A 19,809-nucleotide genomic window follows, 5' to 3' on the forward strand; every position below is an offset into this window, starting at 1 on the left:
TAGATTTTGCAGACATTTTCACACGGATACGGGATGGAAGATAGTAGCGGGATATTCCATTCGGGATGGCTACTTGATGAGAAAAACCATGTTGTGCGTTACACAGCCGTTGACGGAAAAGTTTATGACCGAATGCCACTGTCCACCTTTTACGGGTCACCACGGCATTGCTACCACCATGAAAGGGGTAGAGAGATACTTCTTTTGGCCGAGACTCAAGAAGGATGTGGAAGAGTTTGTGCGCAGTTGCTTGGTATGCCAGAAGGTCAAGTTTGATAGGCATAAAGCATAGGGATTGTACCAGCCTTTGCCCATACCCACCCGCCCCTGGGAAAGTATTGCAATGGATTTCATTTTTGATCTCTCGAGAACACAAAGTGGTCACGATGGTATCTGGACTGTCATTGACAGATTTAGCAAACAGGCTCATTTCATTCCAATGAAGAAAACAGTCAAGCCGGATTACTTAGCGAGAGTGTTTGTGGCGCAGATTTTCAGATTACACGGCATGCTTGAGACGATTGTCTTCGACAAGGACTCCAGATTTACGAGCTCGTTTTGGAAGGCAATTTGGAGAACATTGGCACGCGGTTGCAGTTCTCTTCATCGTTCCACCCAGAGACTGATGGGCAATCCGAGATTGCCAATTCAGTGGTTTTGGCTTTGTTGAAGTCTTCTTGGTTGGATCAGAAGACTACTTGGGAAAGGTTTTTACCTTTAGTGGAATATGCAAACAGAAACACGTTTGACTCTTTGATGGGGAAGATGCCATTTGAGATTTTTGAATTTGCTACGAAGGTTCTACCCTTAGCGTGAAAGATAAGATTTTTCTTTGAAGCCAACCAGTTCACGAGGGACTTGGTCCGGAAGGCTTTGCAGAAATGAAAAGGCAGCAGATTGCCATTGTCGCGACTTGAAATTGAAGGAGAAGAATTGGGTGCTCTTACATTATGGAAGGCACGATCGAGAAAGAAAACAAAAAGGAAAGAAGCGGCTTCTTTGTCAGCGTAGCATGACATAGTGTGGACCTTTCCAGGTTTTTCAAAAAGATAAATGATATCTCCTTTGGACTGAAACTGCCAGAATACTTGGAGGATTCACAACATTTTTTTTAATGTGAGTCTCTTAAAGCCTTTTGAAGGTGATGTGGCTGATGATGGGAAGCCATCTATGCAACCTGAATTGGACGAAAACGAGGAGATACTCATTCTAGAACAGTATGTCCTCTACATTTCAGAAAATGGCGTAATAGGAAGAATCTTGTGAAGATGCGTTGTATTATATAACAAAGGCAAAGGTGCATGAGGCGAGGAGCAGCAAAGGCTCAGCCACTTAGCGCAGGGGCACAATCGCATCTTCAGTACCTCCGTCTTGCTCATCATCGCCCGCGCGTCCTTCTGCAATCCCTCAACTTCAAGCATACTGCCACGGAAGTGCGAGAAAGGAGCCAGGAAGACTGTTTTTTTTGTAATTCAAGCAACTATTACTGCTTGCATCGTCCGGACACAGACAGAATGGTCAGCTCAGAGTTTGTAAAGTGTACTTCACCGGCATCCGTGTTCGAACCCTGCGTAGTAGTTTTTGAAAACTGCAGCAAATGGGGAGAAGCAAAAGGATCTCGTGAGATTTTGCCGGATTATCTTAACAGATCAACGAGTATGTCTGCCAGTAACAGGAAATTGGCACAGAAAGAAAGAAAGAAGGTAAAGCGAACTGACGGTTCTTGGTTAAATTCAAGACCTACTTCGCAATGGATGCGAAGCGAATGGAGGAGGAAGACATATATTCCTCGGAATGTGAATCTTTACCTTGAAGCTTTTGGTTTAGCATAGTCTATTCCAAATGGAACCCAGATTCAGCTTGGCCGGAGATCTGGTGCAGTGGGATGCACAAGAGGGGAGTTACTCCGCTCCTTTGTCAATAGATGCCTCGATTTTTGAATACTAGAGTCACTAATGTCTCTTTGAGCTTCAGGGATATTGAGCTGACAGTATTTTGCTGGATGACTTTATGAAATGGAATTCCGGAAAATATGAAACTAACTTGTTCTTGACTTGTTTAAGTGCAGGAACTGATAGATGAAATGATTGTAGCATTTCGGTTTGAATGATCTCGATAGACATGGTTGCAATAGGGGTTACTCAATCGGGCATCTATGAGGTCCCGACTGGATCTAGATGCGATTGCTAACTACATTGCTGATAAATCATGGTCTAAAATCCGAATGAATGTTGAATGTCAAGTGATGTCCTGTGATGTCGTGTGATGTGATTGTCGATTGGTACATGTGCTAGATGTGTGTTCCTAGTGCGTCGGTACCAACAGTCAGTGTCTGCTAAGACAGTTTATGGCCTCTGTCTGTTTTGCAGGCTTAATCGAGGGCGATTACAATGCTTTCACAAGGGGGATATGTCACAAAGTGATGACATGGCTGCCCGCTTTGCAGGAAAACCTGCTGAAATTCAAAAACCCTAATTTGTAGGAAACCCTAACCCTAACTGCTGAAAATCAGAAACCCTAATTTGCTGAAACCCTAACCCTAACAGCTGAAAATAAAAAACCCTAATCTGCAAGAACCCTAACCCTAACTGCTGAAAATCAGAAACCCTAATTTGCTGAAACCCTAACCCTAACTGCAAAAAATCAGAAACCCTAATTTGCTGGGAAACCCTAACCCTGATTTGTTGACGTGGCTGGCTGACATGTGGCAGCTGTATTGATTCCGCGTTTTGCGGTGTGAATTGCGCCAGCTTTTGATCATTGCATTTTCTACGCAATGCAGCCAAAGAAGAGAAAGCCTCTTTGCTTTATTTTCATTAAAGCATAAAGAAAGAGAGAAAAAGAACTTTTCGCTTTATTTTTACAAAGCTTTTGAGCTTTTGAGTTTGTCAGCTTTTGGACTCTGCTTTTGGCATCCCTTGTAAGCTTTAAATACGCGGGTTGGCCTCTCACAACTCAGAGCATCTGGACGCAGAGTGAGTGTGAGCGCTTGCCCGCACTCTTGTACTTTGAACTCAGAGTAATATAAAAAGAAATATTGAAAGGGGTGCCAGTTTTTGGGGCCAATATCTCTAGGCACGGAACTCTGCCGGGCCAATGTCGGATTAAATTGTGTATTGTGAACTGTTTTGAAGTGGTTATTTGGTGCTGTCGTGGTAGATTCTTGACTTGGAGTGTCCAAGTTTGTTACAGCGAAAACGATTAGGCTTGCTGTATCGTCAGTTTAGGCCTTGTGGATTTCTTCTTCTGTTTCTTGCCTTTCTTCTTCTCCTTGGAATAGTGTTTCTCCAATGCCTTGTACACCGGCTCGTCTGTAGCATAAATCAAAGAGCTGGAAAGCAAGGGAAAACTATCCATCATATGCTCCATAAGCTATTGAATGCTCGTGGATTTCAGTTTCAACAATAACATTGGATTTTCTTGGGCAATCCGTGGCAATACCGTTTCATCTACTCCATAAACAACACCTTCCGAAACGAAGCAATCGGCAAAAACGTTGACTGTAGGTGGCTAAAGTATTAGCTTCCCGCATTCTCAGATTCATGTTGAAATGACGTCGTTCTCGTACTGTTGTGTCAACCAAATTGAAGAAAATACTTAAACATGACCCACTTGGTTGGCGCTTTACTGTAGAGTAGAAGAGTGAGCCAACACATAACAACATCCCCCTTCAAAAAGGATGCTGCCTTTCGCACTTTCTCTAAAGTTAGCTCCAAAAAAAGTGATGTCAAATTGTTGTATGAAAGGAAGAGCTCCAGAAGAATCCATGTAGCCTGAAAAAGTATGTAACTGCACTACTTAGCCAGTGTCTATGAACTCCTTTCGCTCCTTCTACAACATGTCGTTTTGGGAAGCTCGAAGCAGATGGTTCTTCTTCTTGTGAAAAATTGTCCCAAAGGTGTGGGCATCGTTGTCTGAAAATGTCAGAGATGGAAGAGGTATCCTCCTTTGAACTGCTAGAATGCTTTTTATGCTTCCTAGACTTCTTTTCTTAGATTTTCTTCGCTTCGACCTTCATCTCTCATCCTTGCTGGAACTGGAACTAGAAGAAAACGAAGAAGAACTGGGATCATCTTCAAAATTAACACGTCTGCTACATTTCTTTGATCCCTTTGTTGTAAGATTTTCGAAAGTAGGTTTCCGACCCAGATAGCTGGCATAATCTTTTGAATTGTGCCCCTTTCGAGAATGTTTCTTAGATTTCATCAACTCGTTGTTCTTGAGCTTGAGAACTTGGTCAAACTCTTCTCTGGAGTAGAGTTTCTGCATTTTAGCACTGGGCTTAGCTTTGGTGTCACGTGACACATCCAACCCCACGTGTCCGTGGACAAGCTACAGCATGACGAGGGTTAAGTCCGTCAAGTTAGTCTAGAATAAGAAGTGATCTGGCACTTTTGTGAGTCTTCTCGCAGACCGTGCATGACCAGTCACTTAGATTAGATGCATATCCTCCGGTTGCACAAAGCATGATCATCAGCATTCCCATTAGAATCCATCAGAATCCATGAGGGGAATTTTCCAGTGCATTAGACCCATTTTCCCTATTTTTGGCATTTTTCACTTATTTATTAAGTGTGGGAACTAGGTAGGGCAATTTTGCTAAGATAATATATAAGCATACCAAAGCTAGCACTTTCTTGCAGAGGAGGCAACAGGAGCATCGCTCAGCAGGCCGATTCTCAAGCAAGAAAAGAACCCCCATAGCCTGGCGTTTTCCACTCAGAAGGCCAGCGTTTTCAGCCCCTGCCATCTGCTTTTTCAGCCAGCCATACCAGCGTTTTTCAGCCTTGTACCTTGGCGATTTCAGCAGGGTAATTCAGCCAGCAAAGGGACAGCCTATTCAGCGTTTGCAGCAGCCAGCAGGTAGCGTTTTTTCACCACAGCAGTTGGCATTTTTTAGCAGCCTAACCAGTGTTTTTACTAGCAAATTCAGCGGTTGGAACAGCCATAAGAACAACAAATTCAGCAGATAGGAAGCAGCGTCTTTGCAGCCATCAAGTTAGTAGATCAGCCCTCGATTTGGATGCCATAGTTACCGGTTTGAAGCATTCGGTGTCCAGCCATAGTCTCATCCTTGTCGTCCACACCGTCGACCTCGACATAGCCATTAGATTTGCATCAACATCTTGTACCAGATTGTGCAATCAATAGTAGAGAGAGCGGACCGTGCACTTACCGGCCGGCCAATCGATGTGAGGTAGGAAAAAGCAACCTTGGTGTGAGCGCAAGGCCGCAAAGGGGTGCGCCCGCGGAAAAGAGCAGAACTCGGGTGAAGAGAAGATCCTTCTCTAACACAGATTGCAAGCGAAAGAAGAACTTCAAGAACTCAAGAACATCAAGAACCCAAGAACCTCAAGACCCTCAAGAACCCAAGTTCCTCGTGAACTTAAGAACCAAAGATCACAGTGTATGGTCATCACCCGAAGCGGAATGGATACTTCGCATGGAGGTGATGGACATGAAAGTAGTGAAGAAGAATTTTCTCACCATGGAGGTTTTCTTGACCCTCCCCCAGTGCCATCTACGCTAGGGATTGTACCAAATCCTATGGAGGCTTTGGTCAAGTCGATGATGGACATGATGGCACAACAACAAGAAGCGAATTGCGTTGCGCTGCCACAACAAGAAGCGACTCGCATTACTTTGGAACGCGAACGCGATGCACGAAAAGAAAGAAAAGCACAAAGAAAGGAGGCAGCCGAAGAAAGACGAGCGGCCTTGGAGGTCGATCGTGAGGTGCAGAGAGACCTACGCACGCAAGAATTGGTTCGACAGGTTCTTGCCTCGAAGTCTGAGCCAAACATGTCGGTAGTTCATCAAGTGGCGCAAGCCGAGATTCGGACTCCAACAACCCAGTCACAGGGAAGATCGAGTTCAGTAAGTATGATGGTAAGATGGATGCTACAATTACTCATTCTTGGTTGCATCAATTTAATGCTTATTTTGCAACACCTAAGAAGACAGGCAATAGCAAAGTTTTGACGGCAGCTATGTACCTTGCCGGTGATGCCATCAATTGGTACCACGCATGGCAAGAGACACAGTTAGCCGCGCACCTAGAGGAAGCCGACGAATTCACGTCCCTTTTCTTCAAATGGGCGGATTTCCAAGACAAGCTCAAGGCGCGGTTTATGCCACCTCGGTATCTCGCACAATTGAAGGACGATTGGCGAGGTCTCAAGCAAAACGGTATGCTAGTTATGTCTCTCTCTAATCGTGTTTTGCAGCTCGACACTCAATTACGCAAAGTGAATGCGGAGCGCAAGGAGGCATTCCTTTATGGATTGGACGAGTATATCAAGTATGATGTCGAGGTGCTCGATCCAATCGATCTCAATAAGGCGGTAGCGATTGCTCTCGCACAGGAGATGAAGCACAACAAGGGAAAGCCTAAGGAAAACAAGACTTCCATAAGTAGCTCTCAGACTTCGCAGAACCCTCAGAACGGTAACTTTTCTAACCAATCTTCCAATAGTCTCTTAGAAAAGAACTCTCAAAGTGAACCCAAGGGTAAAGCTACCACAATTGCTAAACCTAATCTCACTCCAGATGAAAAGGTAGCACAAGGAATTGTAGGAGGATACATCACGTTAGAAGAGCAAAGCACTTATTCTAAGGAAGGTCGTCGTTTTCATTGTCACATTAAGGGTCACATAAAAAGAACATGTTCTAAGCTTGAATTGAATGAATCTAAAGAATCCACAGAACCCACTTCCTCTGTCAATGCAATAAATGACAACACGAGTGTGCCCCAAGTTTCTCCTGACCCGCCCATTGACGAGTCTCTCATTAAATGTTATGGTCATATGACGGGGCAGCGTTTTGTCAGATTGTTTGACCCAGGCAGTATGCATGATGTGATTAGTCCCTCTCTTGTTGAGAAAGCCCGCCTAGAGGTTAGTCAGAAATCTTCTCTTGAGGTCTCTGGCTCTGCTTCCGGTATGGACTCTCTCATCGCGAAAGAGTGCCTTGATGTGTTGTTTACAGTTCAACAAGTTGCTTTCCATCCTCTTTCAGGATGTGATATGATGTTGGGTATTCGATGGTTTCGTGAGCATAACCCTCTCATTGATTGGGCGGAAAATACGTTCACTTTCAATGGCAAAAGTGACTCTCCCATTGTCATTTGTGGGGAGCAAGTTGTTCATTCTCCATCTCTCATTTCTAATGTGCGAAGATTGAACGGATTCAGGAGAAGGAAACTCTCTCGGTCTCGTCTTCTTCAAAGCATGATACACAAGATTTGCATGATTATAAGCATGATGACTTGAATGATAATGATAAGCATGATGATCAAGGTGTGATTTCTCACGAGCATGATGATTTATATGATCAAGATGTGATTTCTCACAAGCATGATGATTTGCACGATAAAGATAATGTGATTGTTTACAAGGATGATGGTTTAGTGGATGCTTTTTCTAGCCTCGTTGCAGATTCGAGCGATCACGAAGAATCGATCTTGGCTTTTGAGTCGAGGTCCACAACACCCCCCAGGCAAATTCGTTCAAACACGACGAACCGATCTTGGCTCTTGAACCTAGGTCGAAAGAAACCTTACAGGAAGTACTATGTGTTCGAATGATTTGTTAGCACGCATTGTTTGAGTGTTTCATTCATGATCGTTTCCTGTATTTTAGTCAGCATCTTTATGTGATCCCTTTTTTTAAGCATGACATATTGTATGTTGAACACGATTCACTCATGAATGAGCACGGATGTATGTGGATTTCTCATGAAAAGCTGAAAAGTATGCATTCAAGGAAGTCACATTCCATGTCTCTTCCTTGGCATGTCACAATCGTAGAAAGAGCACAAGAAAGATTGAGCATCAAGCATGGGCATTTTCATTATGATTTGTCATAGTTGATTGATTTAGATCAGAAAGACAAGAGTTGATCTCATTGTTTGAACTTTGCGTGTGTGTGGTGAATGGTTTGGCACTCCGTCTATTTGTTCATCTACATTGCATGCACAGTCTTTTAGGAAGACAAGATTTTTTCCACTCACTTTACATGGAATATGTAGGTTTATGTTTTTGTGTTGGAAGTGGCTTCAGGAATTTTCAGCCATGGAGATTCTTGAAGAAGGAAGAAGCATGACTCGAGACGAAGTTGAAGCATGGAAGGAGCCACAGATGACTTTGTGTCGCTTTCGGCGTGGTCCAAAGAAGTAAGCATTGCAGACCTTTATGAAGTTCAAGTATCGCACGACCCACACATCAGAGTGGGCCGGCGAAGAATCCTTTCTAGGATTCTGGATGTTATTGGCGATCTCCCTCGACGCCATACAGTTCGGTACCAGTACCTCACTTTGAAAAGGAGGGGACACATCCAACCCTATGTGTCCGTGGACAAGCTACAGCGTGACCAGGGTTCAGTCAGTCAAGTCAGTCTAGAATAGGAAGTGATCCGACACTTTTGTGAGTCTGTTTGCAGATCGTGCATGACCAGTCACTTAGATTAGATGCATATCCTCAGGTTGCACACAGCATGATCATCAACATTCCCATCAGAATCCATCAGAATCCATCAGGGGAATTTTCCAGTGCATTAGACCTATTTTCCCTATTTTAACATTTTTCACTTATTTATTAAGTGACTTTTGTTGGAAACTAGGTAGGGCAATTTTCCTAGGATAATATGTAAGCAAACGAAAGCTAGCACTTTCTTGCAGAGGAGGCAATAGGAGCATTGCTTAGCAGGCCGATTCTCAAGCAAGACAAGAATCCCCATAGCCTGGCGTTTTCCACTCAGAAGGCCAGCGTTTTCAGCCCTTGCCATCTGCTTTTTCAGCCAGCCATACCAGCGTTTTTCAGCCTTGTACCTTGGCGATTTCAGCAGGGTAATTCAGCCAGCAAAGGGACAGCCTATTCAGCGTTTGCAGCAGCCAGCAGGTAGTGTTTTTGCACCACAGCAGTTGGCGTTTTTTAGCAGCCTAACCAGCGTTTTTACTAGCAAATTCAGCGGTTGGAACAGCCATAAGAACAGCAAATTCAGATGATAGGAAGCAGCATCTTTGCAGCCATCAAGTTAGCAGATCAGCCCTCGATTTGGATGCCACAATTACCGGTTCGAAGCATTCGGTGTCCAGCCATAGTCTCGTCCTCGTCGTCCACACCGTCGACCTCGACATAGCCATTAGATTTGCATCAACATCTTGTACCAGATTGTGCAATCAATAGTAGACCACTCTCGCCATTGAGAGTGGGGTCTTCGGAGGAGGGTTTTACAACGTCTCTGGTGTGGTATTCTCTTCTCTCTCTATCTCCAGTCTCATGCACCTTCATTCATAGTGTTTATCCACTTTGTTTGTGATCACTTGCACTCTCTCATCAAAGAACGGAAGGCTCTCCCTTCCTTAAGTAAAAGGAACCTTGAGCACTGTTCGGAGCACTCATCTTGAGCAAAGTTCAACATTCATTCCGCTGCACCTTACATTTGGTAGACTCTTCAATGCCAACGTGAGTCGTGTTTTGACGGCCTGTTGCCATCTGGCATAAAACATTGGATTCGGCTGATTCTGTACGTACTTCACATATTTTGGATCCTTTGAATACTAGAGAAGTCGCCTTGCACAAGTGTCGACTTGTAGTTGGCGCTTGACTTTTGCTCTCTCAAGAATTTCTATTGCCAGCCTGCCCTGATCATGTACCAAATCCTCAGAAGATGCCTTGCCATTGTTAGAATCTCTGTTGGTCTTTTCTGTATCCCAGTTTTCCTCTTCCTCCCACAAAATAGTAGGAGGACTCTGTTCTTCTCTGTCGCATTCATTGCTTGAACCCATTTGACTTTTGTGCTGCCAAAAGTCGGACCGGATCCTCTGCAAAAGAAGAATGGGGTGATGCTTTGATACCACTGTAACCCGCTTGGACACCCAAGACGGGAATCTCTCACAACCCACGAAGAGAACTGAAAGCTAACACTTAAAAACTGCTAAAACATGAGAGAAGTCGACACGAAGCATCGTCTTCCAGATGCACTGTCCCCAAATTCTAGGGCCCTGCCGGGAGGTTACTCTGCAACTGTGCAACCATGCACTGATCTGCCAGAGTTAACCCCAGAGGCTCATATTTATTCAAGGCTCTGGTGAAAGTAGAGAGGTCCAAAAGCTGGGTGTCCCAAAGGCTCTCTTATAACTAAAAATAGTTAACCGAAAAGCTATTCAAAAATACCCACCCACTATCTGTTGCTGCGTGGTGTCCGTAAGGTTTGTAAATCACAGCGTGATTTGCGGCGTAATTTCCGAAACAGCCATGTCATCGTTTTTTCATGTTCACACTGTACCGGCCATAATATGCCACATCATTACTCTTGTGACACTTGAAGAATCCAATCAAGAAGAAATATTCGAATGGGGTTGCTTCCAGTGGCAGTTTTGGGTCACCCACTGTGTGCAACAGCGTCCGCTCCTACATCACTCTTTCTCTTTCACTCCCTTTTCCAATTCACTTTTTTGAAGTGATATAAGAGTTCCAGAGTTTTGTGTCTCCGTGATTCCATCAGATTGCTTGCTAGAAGTGATTACAAGTGGCCTTTTGTAGAGCATGATTGAGCTCTAGTGCCATTCTTTGAGTATACAGTCAGGATTGGCTGCATAGCTCTAGTTAAACAGCATATTTGAGACGATACTGGTCAGCACTTTGGGATCTACATGTAGCTAGAAAAATTTCATATTTTCAGTGGTTGCTTGCGCATGGTGGATTACCAGCAGGGACTTGAGTTGCTTCCATGGGACATGATTCCACATGCATGAGATGTATATTTCAGACTGTAAATACTTATGGATATGCCCTCCTGCCTCACACGTCATTTGGAGAGCAACCACCCTTCTGTCAGGTGTACAATTTGGCGTTGTCACTTGGGGAGCAGTATCTTGGCTCATGCAGCTTCCAGTAGTGCATCTATTTTATGGAGGCTGATCCAGTGTTGATGCTGACAGCAGATAAATACTAAAGAGGTACTTTGAGCATGATCCCAGAGATGGCCAGGACATGGTGATCTGCAGGCAAGCAGGCAAGAGACGAGAGATTTTCCACGATAGTCAGCATCATATCGTAGAATGTTTGGAAGGCTCGGTGCCTCCATGTTCTCAGGGCAGAACTGGACATACTAAGGCTTAACTATCCTTAAATGGATAGTCCCCTCTTGAATGAATGAAGAGACTTTAATTTGAGTAAGCGAAGTCTCCAGATTTGTAGTCACTCGTAATAGACAAAATTGTGATTGTGAATATGGTGCAACAATGTTTGTATGGCATATGCCCTTGGTTGTAGCAAGAGGGTGTTCTGAAAATAAAGGCTACACCTTTAATTAAAAAATGCCCATTTCTTGTTAGCTTGCTAATTCTTCATGCTTGGTTTGCAGGCAAATCCTTCAGATCGTGAAAACTTTCCGTTTGTTGTGCTTGGAAATAAAGTTGATATAGATGGAGGCAATAGCCGTGTGGTATATTCTTAGCAAATTTTTATCTTGGAAATTGAGCCGTAATGTAAAGTAACTTTGAGATCAAAGCAACATGTACTGAACTGACTTCAGGTTGCCGAGAAAAAAGCAAAAGGGTGGTGCACATCAAAAGGCAATATACCGTACTTTGAGACATCAGCGAAAGAAGACCTGAATGTTGAAGCAGCATTTCAGTGCATTGCAAAGAATGCCCTGAAAAATGAGACGGAAGAGGAGATGTAAGTTCAGCTGCAAGCTAAAGAGAAATTTGCGGTCTTTCACAAAATTTTCATTTTTGTGAGTGTTTAATAGGGTACTAACAGGGTGATGGACTATTTTTCAGTTATCTTCCAGACACAATTGATGTTAACAATGGAGGTTCTCAAAGCAAGTCTACGTGCGAATGCTGATTAGTTTGGAATTTGCTGAGAGAAGTGTGTTCAAGTTGCCTCATCAATTAGAAATTAATTTTTGATTGTGTAATAGGAAATCATAAATCTGGTCCAAAAAGCTGACTTTTCAAGTTGATTTTTATCCAGACATCCTCCAATTGAGGATGCTGTTAGCAGTCTTTGAAACACGTTGGTTGAACATTCGAGTGAGTCGGCTAGGTTCTGCTATGTAATAATATTTCAATTTGCGCGCACCATTTTGGCATGGTGCTCATTATACTCAATGGGTTGTGCTTAGATGATTGCGTGTATTGTTTTCAACTTTCTGCTCCAAAATTGATTGATGGCTTGTTTAGAGCAACATTGTGCTCTTTATAGAGAGCAAATGGACAAGATAAGTTTAATTGGCAGGGTCGTTAAGTGCATCATTGTGTGGGGTGACTAGTGATTCCCCGACATCACTAACAAGGGGACATGGACTAAATGACAGCATGAAAAGATGTTTTACTCCCCCGAGGGGAAACTTGCTTCATGCCCCCTGTCGACTTGCTGGCAGTTGGGTGCTTTTTACCCCTGTTGGCTTGTTGGCTCTATCTAGCCCCAAAAAGTGAAAAAATAAAGTTTAATTAACTTTGTCAGAGTTCGACAGAGCAACATTTAAGCGCCTTATAGAAATTGGCCTGTTTTCTTATTGAGGTACAAGTGAACCTGGGTCTTTATGCACCCCCTCAACCACTTTCACGACCAGGTTGCTATTTGGTTGGTATGTTGAGTCATTTGGATTGCCAATGTGGCTCACAGTTTAAAATCTGTATTAGGTTTATTCTCTTCACATGTAATCCTTATTTTTTGCCAAAAGCTTTCCACATCCTTGAAGAAAGTCGAACTTGTGGACGGTCTTAGGTCTTATTGTATAAAATGCGCAAGATACATTAGCTCTTGGTATGGGAGCGTGCGTATGCTTTCACGAAGGATTTGATTCTCAACTGCAGTCAAGTACCACTGAAAGAAAGGAATTTAAGTGCTTTGTGAGTTTTGATAGTGATGGCACATTTAGTTGATGGGTTTTTTTTTTTTTTTTTGAGGTGAGGAGTATATGCCAAATGAAGGCCAATATGGGTATGGGTCCCTCCATGCATGCACTAGAAATCAGTTCTCCAAAACATGTGCAGATGTAGGTGCTTGTCAAAGAAAAAGAGAGGTTTTGTTGTGAGAACAATACTCATGCTGGTTACACACCAATGGGCAGGCACCCACACTGTTTTTGGGGTGGGTGGGCGTGTTTTACACACTTGCTTGCCCAAATAGGAAAAAATATTGAATGATTGTGTCCATCTTCAATGGAATGTGTGCAGCCTATTGGTTGCGTTAAGCTCTTGTTGATGTTGTGACGTGGGTTCCATGCTCTTGGGCACACAACCTTTTGCTTGTTGAATAGCAGGTTGCCGCCTTGAGTCCACGACAGCATGCCAAGTTTGGGCAGGCGGTGTGTAAGGGACCGTAGAGATCTATCCGGTGTGTATTGAGCACGTGCGCGTGCGCGTGCACACACACACACACACACACACACACACACACACACATATTGCTAGGAATAGAATGTTGCTATCTCTGTGGTATTATTAATTGGGGATTGATTGGCTTGGGAAACCTTCACTGAATAATTGAGTTAAATCGAGTAGGTGACTGTTAGTAAGAGGTACCTTAAATGGCACCTAACCTTTAGTAGCTAGCTAGGGTTATGAGGAGGGGTAGGCTGCCTGGCTCTGTTTTTTTCATCCTCTTGTGCGTAATATCACTGTGGCCCCTTCGTGGGTTTGCGCTACTGTACTATCCAAGGGCTCTCTTTCTCCCCCTCTTTTCTCTCCTCCCCCGCCCCCCCCTCTCTCTCTCTCTCTCTCTCTCTCTCTCTCCCTCCCCTCTCTCTGTACAAGATGGCGAATTGTATCTTCTACCCATTGAAGTCGGGCCCGTTGCATTGCTTTGAAAGAATGAGGCCACTGTATAGGGCGGCGTTGCTGTATCATCTTCCTCTTGAAGCAGAGCCCGCCACACTGCTGTAAAGGAATATGGTCGTTGGCTCCCAACTCTATAAAGGTGAGCTTCCATGCTCACTTAGCATTGGTACTGTGTTTTTGAGGAGCGTGTGTGTACTTGTGTACGTTGGGATTGTGAGGGTTTTACCTGCAAGGGTGTAGCGTTAAGTAGTCGGCTATATGGCAAAAGGCAAGGATAAGCAAGCTATTGTGGAGTTGGCTGCTCCGACTCAATCTCAGGTGATTTATGGCATTGTTATAGACTACTGTTTGTATTGTGTGGTGTGATTCACTTGATGTTATGGTAATATTCCTCATGCATATATCGTAATGTTGTTGGGGTATAGGCGCCTGTGCTTTGCCTGGCCGTCCAGAGTTTGGGCGCCCACTGACTTGTATACCTTATACATAGCATAAGTGTATAGGGGGCTACTCACTCTTTGAGTCTTCCCACCCATATCTGTGTGTTGTTTGTCTCCTTCTCTCTCTCTCACTCTCCGTCTGTGGTGCTCTCAGATCCCCTTCAATTGGTATCAGAGCTTTGGTTTCGCGACAGATGGAGTGCTATAGAGAAGTGAGTTTTCGGCTATGGTGAGCTCGCTTTCGATGGAAGCTTGAGATCGGTGAGCAACCACCAGATCTGTGCTCATGGAAGCTTGAGGGGTATTCCCAAGCTTGAGGGAAGAGTGTATTGCAAGTGTGTATGGTTATTTGCAGCCATACTTTTAGGAAGAATGCAGATTTTCATTTTCGCAGGTTATTTTTAGGGCCTCAAAAACAGTGTTTTTTGCATAACTTTTGCATACGGAATGTGATTTATGCAAGGTTAAGGTGTAACCTGGGGTTTTGGCACGCTCCGGACGCAATGGTGATGTCCATTTGAGCTGCTTTTGACCTCTGAAATTTCTGCAGCAGCAACAAGTTTTTGCTGCGTTTTTGGGCCGAAAACAGCGTTTTTTGGTATAGCTTTCACTCCCAGACTTGGATACATGTGATCCAGTAGTCTACCTTGGGGTTTTGGCATGCTCCGGACGCGCTCGTCATATCAGAATTTTAAAATTTTGAACGCTGAATTTTCTGCAGCAGCAGTTGTTTATTGTGTGTCGAGGATTCTGCACATGGTTTGCTCTCAGATGTGAGAGTGATATTTGCTACAAGTTTCCTCACAGGTGGGAGGATACGATGTACGCCTTATGTGGTTTGATGCTCAGCATTTGCGTGCGGTGTTCTCTGTAGGTGGGAGATTTGTGCGTGTGTATGCATCGATACCGCACAGTGTGGGCTTGGTGATTACGACACAATGTGGGCTTGGTGATTAGCTCATGGTTTGACAGGCGTACAATTATCTTGGCACACTCACAGGAGTGAGTATTGTGATGTATGCTTGTGTGGCTACGAGCTAGGTAGCCGGATTCGAGCACTAATGGATTGAGGTTTTTCAACAGGTTTCAGCTACATGTTTACAAGTTTATAGGCAGGTTTGAGGGCTTATTTGGGCGCTGAATTTTCAGCCATTGTTTCCTCTTTGCAGGTGTCCGTGTATGGCTCAGTTGTAAACTGATCTGGGACACGTTTGTGACTTGTTTATGCAGCTGTTTAAGAGCTGAATTTTGGGGCTGTTTTGGGACTGATTTGCAGCCATATTTTACAGCCATATTTGCAGACTTTTGTTGATGCGATTCGAGCCAGTTTAGGGCTGATTTGGTTGACATTTGCTACTCATTGTTGGTTGCTCTTTTGTGAGCATTATGGCTGATTTTTCATTTGACTTCCAGCGTTATGGTTTGACACAGTTTGATGGTGCAGATTTTGTTGCTTGGAAGGAGTATATGCTTGTTGCATTGGCGGATTTGGGGCAGGATAAACCCTTGCGTGGTTTATCGGCGAAGCCCAATTCTATGCGTGATGATGATTGGTAGGATCTTGATGAGGTAGCCATGTCTACGATTTGTTTCCATCTGGTTGAGTCTGTTTACTGGCAGGTCTCAAGACTACAACTCATGCTTTATGGCAGAGTTTACATGCTATATATGCGACATCCATGTCTACAGGGGAGTCTAGTCCCACTTCTATGTCCATGGGAGAGATTGGTCCCACACGCAAGTCTCAACGGAATAGAGACTTGACATGTTGGCATTGTGGACATAGAGGGCACTTTAGGCGTTGATGTTTCCGGCGTTTGAGACAACGGAGGCGACAGATGCGTGATGCAGATTTGGGCATGACAGATGCTAGTGAGATCAGTACGGTGGTTACTGAGTATGCTTGTGACGACGATGTCACATTTACATCTAGCTTGTCTTCAGACGATCTTATGTCTACGGATTGCATATCGGATTGCACATTGTCTTCACATTGGTTACTAGATTCAGATGCTACTTTCCATGTCACGTCGCATCGTGAGTGGTTTAGCACGTTTTCTAGTGGGAGACTTGGTTGTGTGCACATGGCTGATGGTGCTGTGTATGACATTGAGGGTGCAGGAGACGTATGTTTGTCCTTGCCCAGTGGTATGAACCTTGCATCATGTGCGTTATGTGCCAGATCTGAGACGGGATTTGATCTCAGTCAGACAGTTACGGGATAGTGGATGTCGGGTATCGCTGCTTGAGCGATCTTTTGCGTTGCATTTGGGTTCGCTAGTGATTGCGAGAGGTGCTAGAGTTGGCACATGGTACCCATTGCATGTAGTACTGGTGCGAGATGGTTGAGTCTCAATCTTGTTATAGCCATGCAGAGAGCGAGAGACCCGGATAGTCTCTTTTGCTCATGGGTTGCAGGGTGCTTTGCATGGAGTGCAGAGTAGTGAGCTCATTGTGCACATAGTTGGGGCACGACTTGAGCAGTCACACAGAGAGGTGACAGAGTCAGACATGCATGCTTTGCTAGTGACTGAGCAAAGCAGAGAGTCAGTTGTGCGAGATACTTCTATGCAGGATAGACAGGTAGTGAGTCACGACAGGAGGACGTTGTGCAAGAGTCTATGCATACGGAGTTAGAGCATGAGAGCTCTAGTGAGTCACAACAGATTGAGTGGTCATGCTTGCAGTGGATGATTGCAGAGGAGACTGAGATGTCAGCGATTATGCAATCATTCCTTTCTATGCTCGACAGTGAGCATGGGGATATAGTTGTGCATGATATGTCTTTCAGCAGACACCTAGAGCAGCTGGTTTGATCTGAGGTTGCACGACAGGTTGATGCGTCTTTTGCGGACAGTCAAGAGATGCATGTGGCTGACACGCCTTGTGAGTCAGAGATGCCTATTGCTAGGGATATATATGTTGATGCATGCTCCGTAGAGCTAGCAGGGCCCACTAGCATTGCATCGGCATTCGGTGGTCTCATGTATGAGATGTTGATCTTGAGACCGGATATCGCAGCTGCAGTGGGAGCATTTGCAGTTGGGGTTGTCAGTCGTTTGTTGACTGATGATGGCATAGTGCACGAGGGAGATATGCAGGTATTGCGTACATACTTGCAGTACGTGTGCGGTATGTCTAGTGGTGTATGGACTTACACGGGAGCAGGACAGTCGGATGCACACGATCACAGCCAGCCAGTGGGCATCAGTTGAGAGCGGTTTTCTCTCGCCTTTTGTAGTCTTTAGACTAGGTTCTCTCGCTTAAAGGCACAGTCGCCTTTAAGTGGGAGGTTGTTGGGGTATAGGCGCCTGTGCCTTGCCCGGCCGCGTAGAGTCTGGGCGCCCACTGACTTGTATACCTTATACATAGCATAAGTGTATAGGGGGCTACTCACTCTTTGAGTCTCCCCACCCATATCTGTGTGTCGTTTGTCTCCTTCTCTCTCTCACTCTCCGTCTGTGGTGCTCTCCGATCCCCTTCAAATGTGACATAAATGGCAACTTTCACTGAGCCTTTTGTGTCTACGGCATTGTTGGTTTACTCACCTTTAGGAAACGCTTTCAATTTTTCATTGAGGAATCATAAACATGAAGAAGTATACCCGTTTAGTATCTGCGGCTTTTGTTTTGTGATTCCCTTTCAAGTAGGTTTTCTGTTGATGCATATATTCGGTCCTGTCATAGGCATGGTTTTTTTAATGAATGAAAGGAGGTATCATCTTGAAAAACTGGATGAATGTTGCCTTAAAAAGCTAAAAATAATGATTGAAGTTCTTCTTAACACTTAGTGAAGGACCCTATATGGTAGGGTTGACCTACTTGTTGACCTACTTATGGCTATTGTGGAGCTGGCTGTTCTGACTCAATCTCAAGTGACTTATGACATTAATATGGACTATTGTTTGTACTGTGTGATGGGTTGTGATTCACTTGGTGTTATCGTGATTTTCCTCATGCATTTACCGGTATGTACATAAAGGGCAACTTCTGCTGCACGGATTGTATCTACGGCAATGCTTTTTCTTTCACATTGCAAGTTAGGTATTGCTTTTTAAGCATGTGTATGAGTACCCTTTTGGGGTCTGCGGCTTTGGTTTTGTAAACCCCTTTCGAGTGTAGGGTATCTGATAATGCATATCTAAGGTTTGTCATAGGCATGTAAAAAAAACATTCAAAGGTGGTATTCTCTTTTAATTACTGGATAATTGTTGCCTTGAATGTGGTTTTGTTTTAAAAAAAGGGGGCAATGATTGAAGTTCTTAAAATACCTGGTGAATGACCCTATATGGTGGGGTTGACCTACTTGTGGGTGTAAGACAGCGGCCTGTAAATTCTGGTAAAGCTGTCGTGGCAGGTGTACTACTGTTGTTGTGCCTTTGCGTTGGTTATCGAGCTTACCACTCTTGCCGTTTTAGTATTGTGTATATAGAATATGGGCAAGATTACTCATATTGGTCGAGTATGGTTGGCTGCGAACAAGGTTATGATTGAAGGTGGTTGATTATGGTTCTGAATATGGTTATGATGGGTTGTGGTATATGGTTGATATGGTTGTATATGGGTTGTTCTTGAGGCCGTAAGTGGTTGCTTATAGCATCGTTGTTATGGGCCTTGGCGCCACACGTCCCTGGCTTTTGGAAAAATGAGAAAATATGGAATATCCCATCTATATGGATTATGATTTAGGGAATTAGTATGCATACTTACTACCTTACATGTGGTTTTAGACTCCAACTAAGGGGGTTGAGGACTTACTCACTAAATGTCTTTCTATGTTACAGGTGACTCCAAAGTATAGATTGACTGCACATATGAGCACTGTAATTGACCCATAAAAAATATCGGCAATTAGTGCCAAACTCTGTAAAATCAAGAAATAGGTATATGTGACCCACTTCGATGCTAAAATGCATCATAAAACTCGTCTCCGGTCTTATCTCATGAGAGCTTGTAAAGCATGATTATATGATTAACTTGACCTTTCTTATTATTTATCTTTGAAATCAATCTAGTTGGGTGACATCTATAACATGTCACATGCATATGGTGCCAATGATGATTAAAAGTTGTGTTGTTTCCATGGGTGCAGGTGAGGGTTACCTTCTTCGTAACTATGGTTTTCAAAGTTCCTTGGCTTGATGATGGCGGATTTATATATCTTGAGGCTCTTGATTCCCTTATACTTGTGTATAAAGTCTGTTCTATACTATGAATGGCAATTATACCACTTTTTCATTGACATAGTTTCTAGTGTCTTTTGTAATTTGAAAGGATTCTTTGGTGTTTATGCTATACTGTTACTGGAACACACACACACACACACACACACACACACACACACACACACACACACACACACAGAGTTTACTTGTCTACTATGCAAGGGACAAAGCTCAACCTATGCAACAAATCAATGTCTTGTTGTGGTGTATCTTTGTCTCATCTCGCACATAGAGGTGCATTATCATTATGTTAAGGAGAGAATATTTGTTGGAGAGGTCAACTTGGCTTATGTGCAATTGCAGGAAAACCTTGCTACCTTTTCACAAAGGTTTTGCCTTGTGAGATCTTTA

The 19,809-nt window shown here is 43.9% G+C and overlaps 1 protein-coding gene across 1 annotated transcript in view; it reads left to right on the forward strand.

Annotated features, from left to right (window-relative positions):
- Nucleotides 1–12,133, forward strand: part of LOC147439538 (ras-related protein Rab7-like) — a 33,687-nt gene extending 21,554 nt beyond the window's left edge. Inside the window, exons 5-7 of the mRNA XM_086485361.1 lie at nt 11,367–11,447; nt 11,538–11,683; nt 11,788–12,133. Of these exons, the coding sequence (XP_086341487.1) occupies nt 11,367–11,447; nt 11,538–11,683; nt 11,788–11,854 (294 nt within the window). The 3' untranslated portion in view covers nt 11,855–12,133. The remainder of the gene's footprint in view (nt 1–11,366; nt 11,448–11,537; nt 11,684–11,787) is intronic.
- Nucleotides 12,134–19,809: the final 7,676 nt, after the last annotated feature.

The sequence above is a fragment of the Adiantum capillus-veneris genome, chromosome 16, assembly GCF_014529385.1.
Source record: "Adiantum capillus-veneris isolate H3 chromosome 16, ASM1452938v2, whole genome shotgun sequence".
NCBI lineage: Eukaryota > Viridiplantae > Streptophyta > Polypodiopsida > Polypodiales > Pteridaceae > Adiantum > Adiantum capillus-veneris.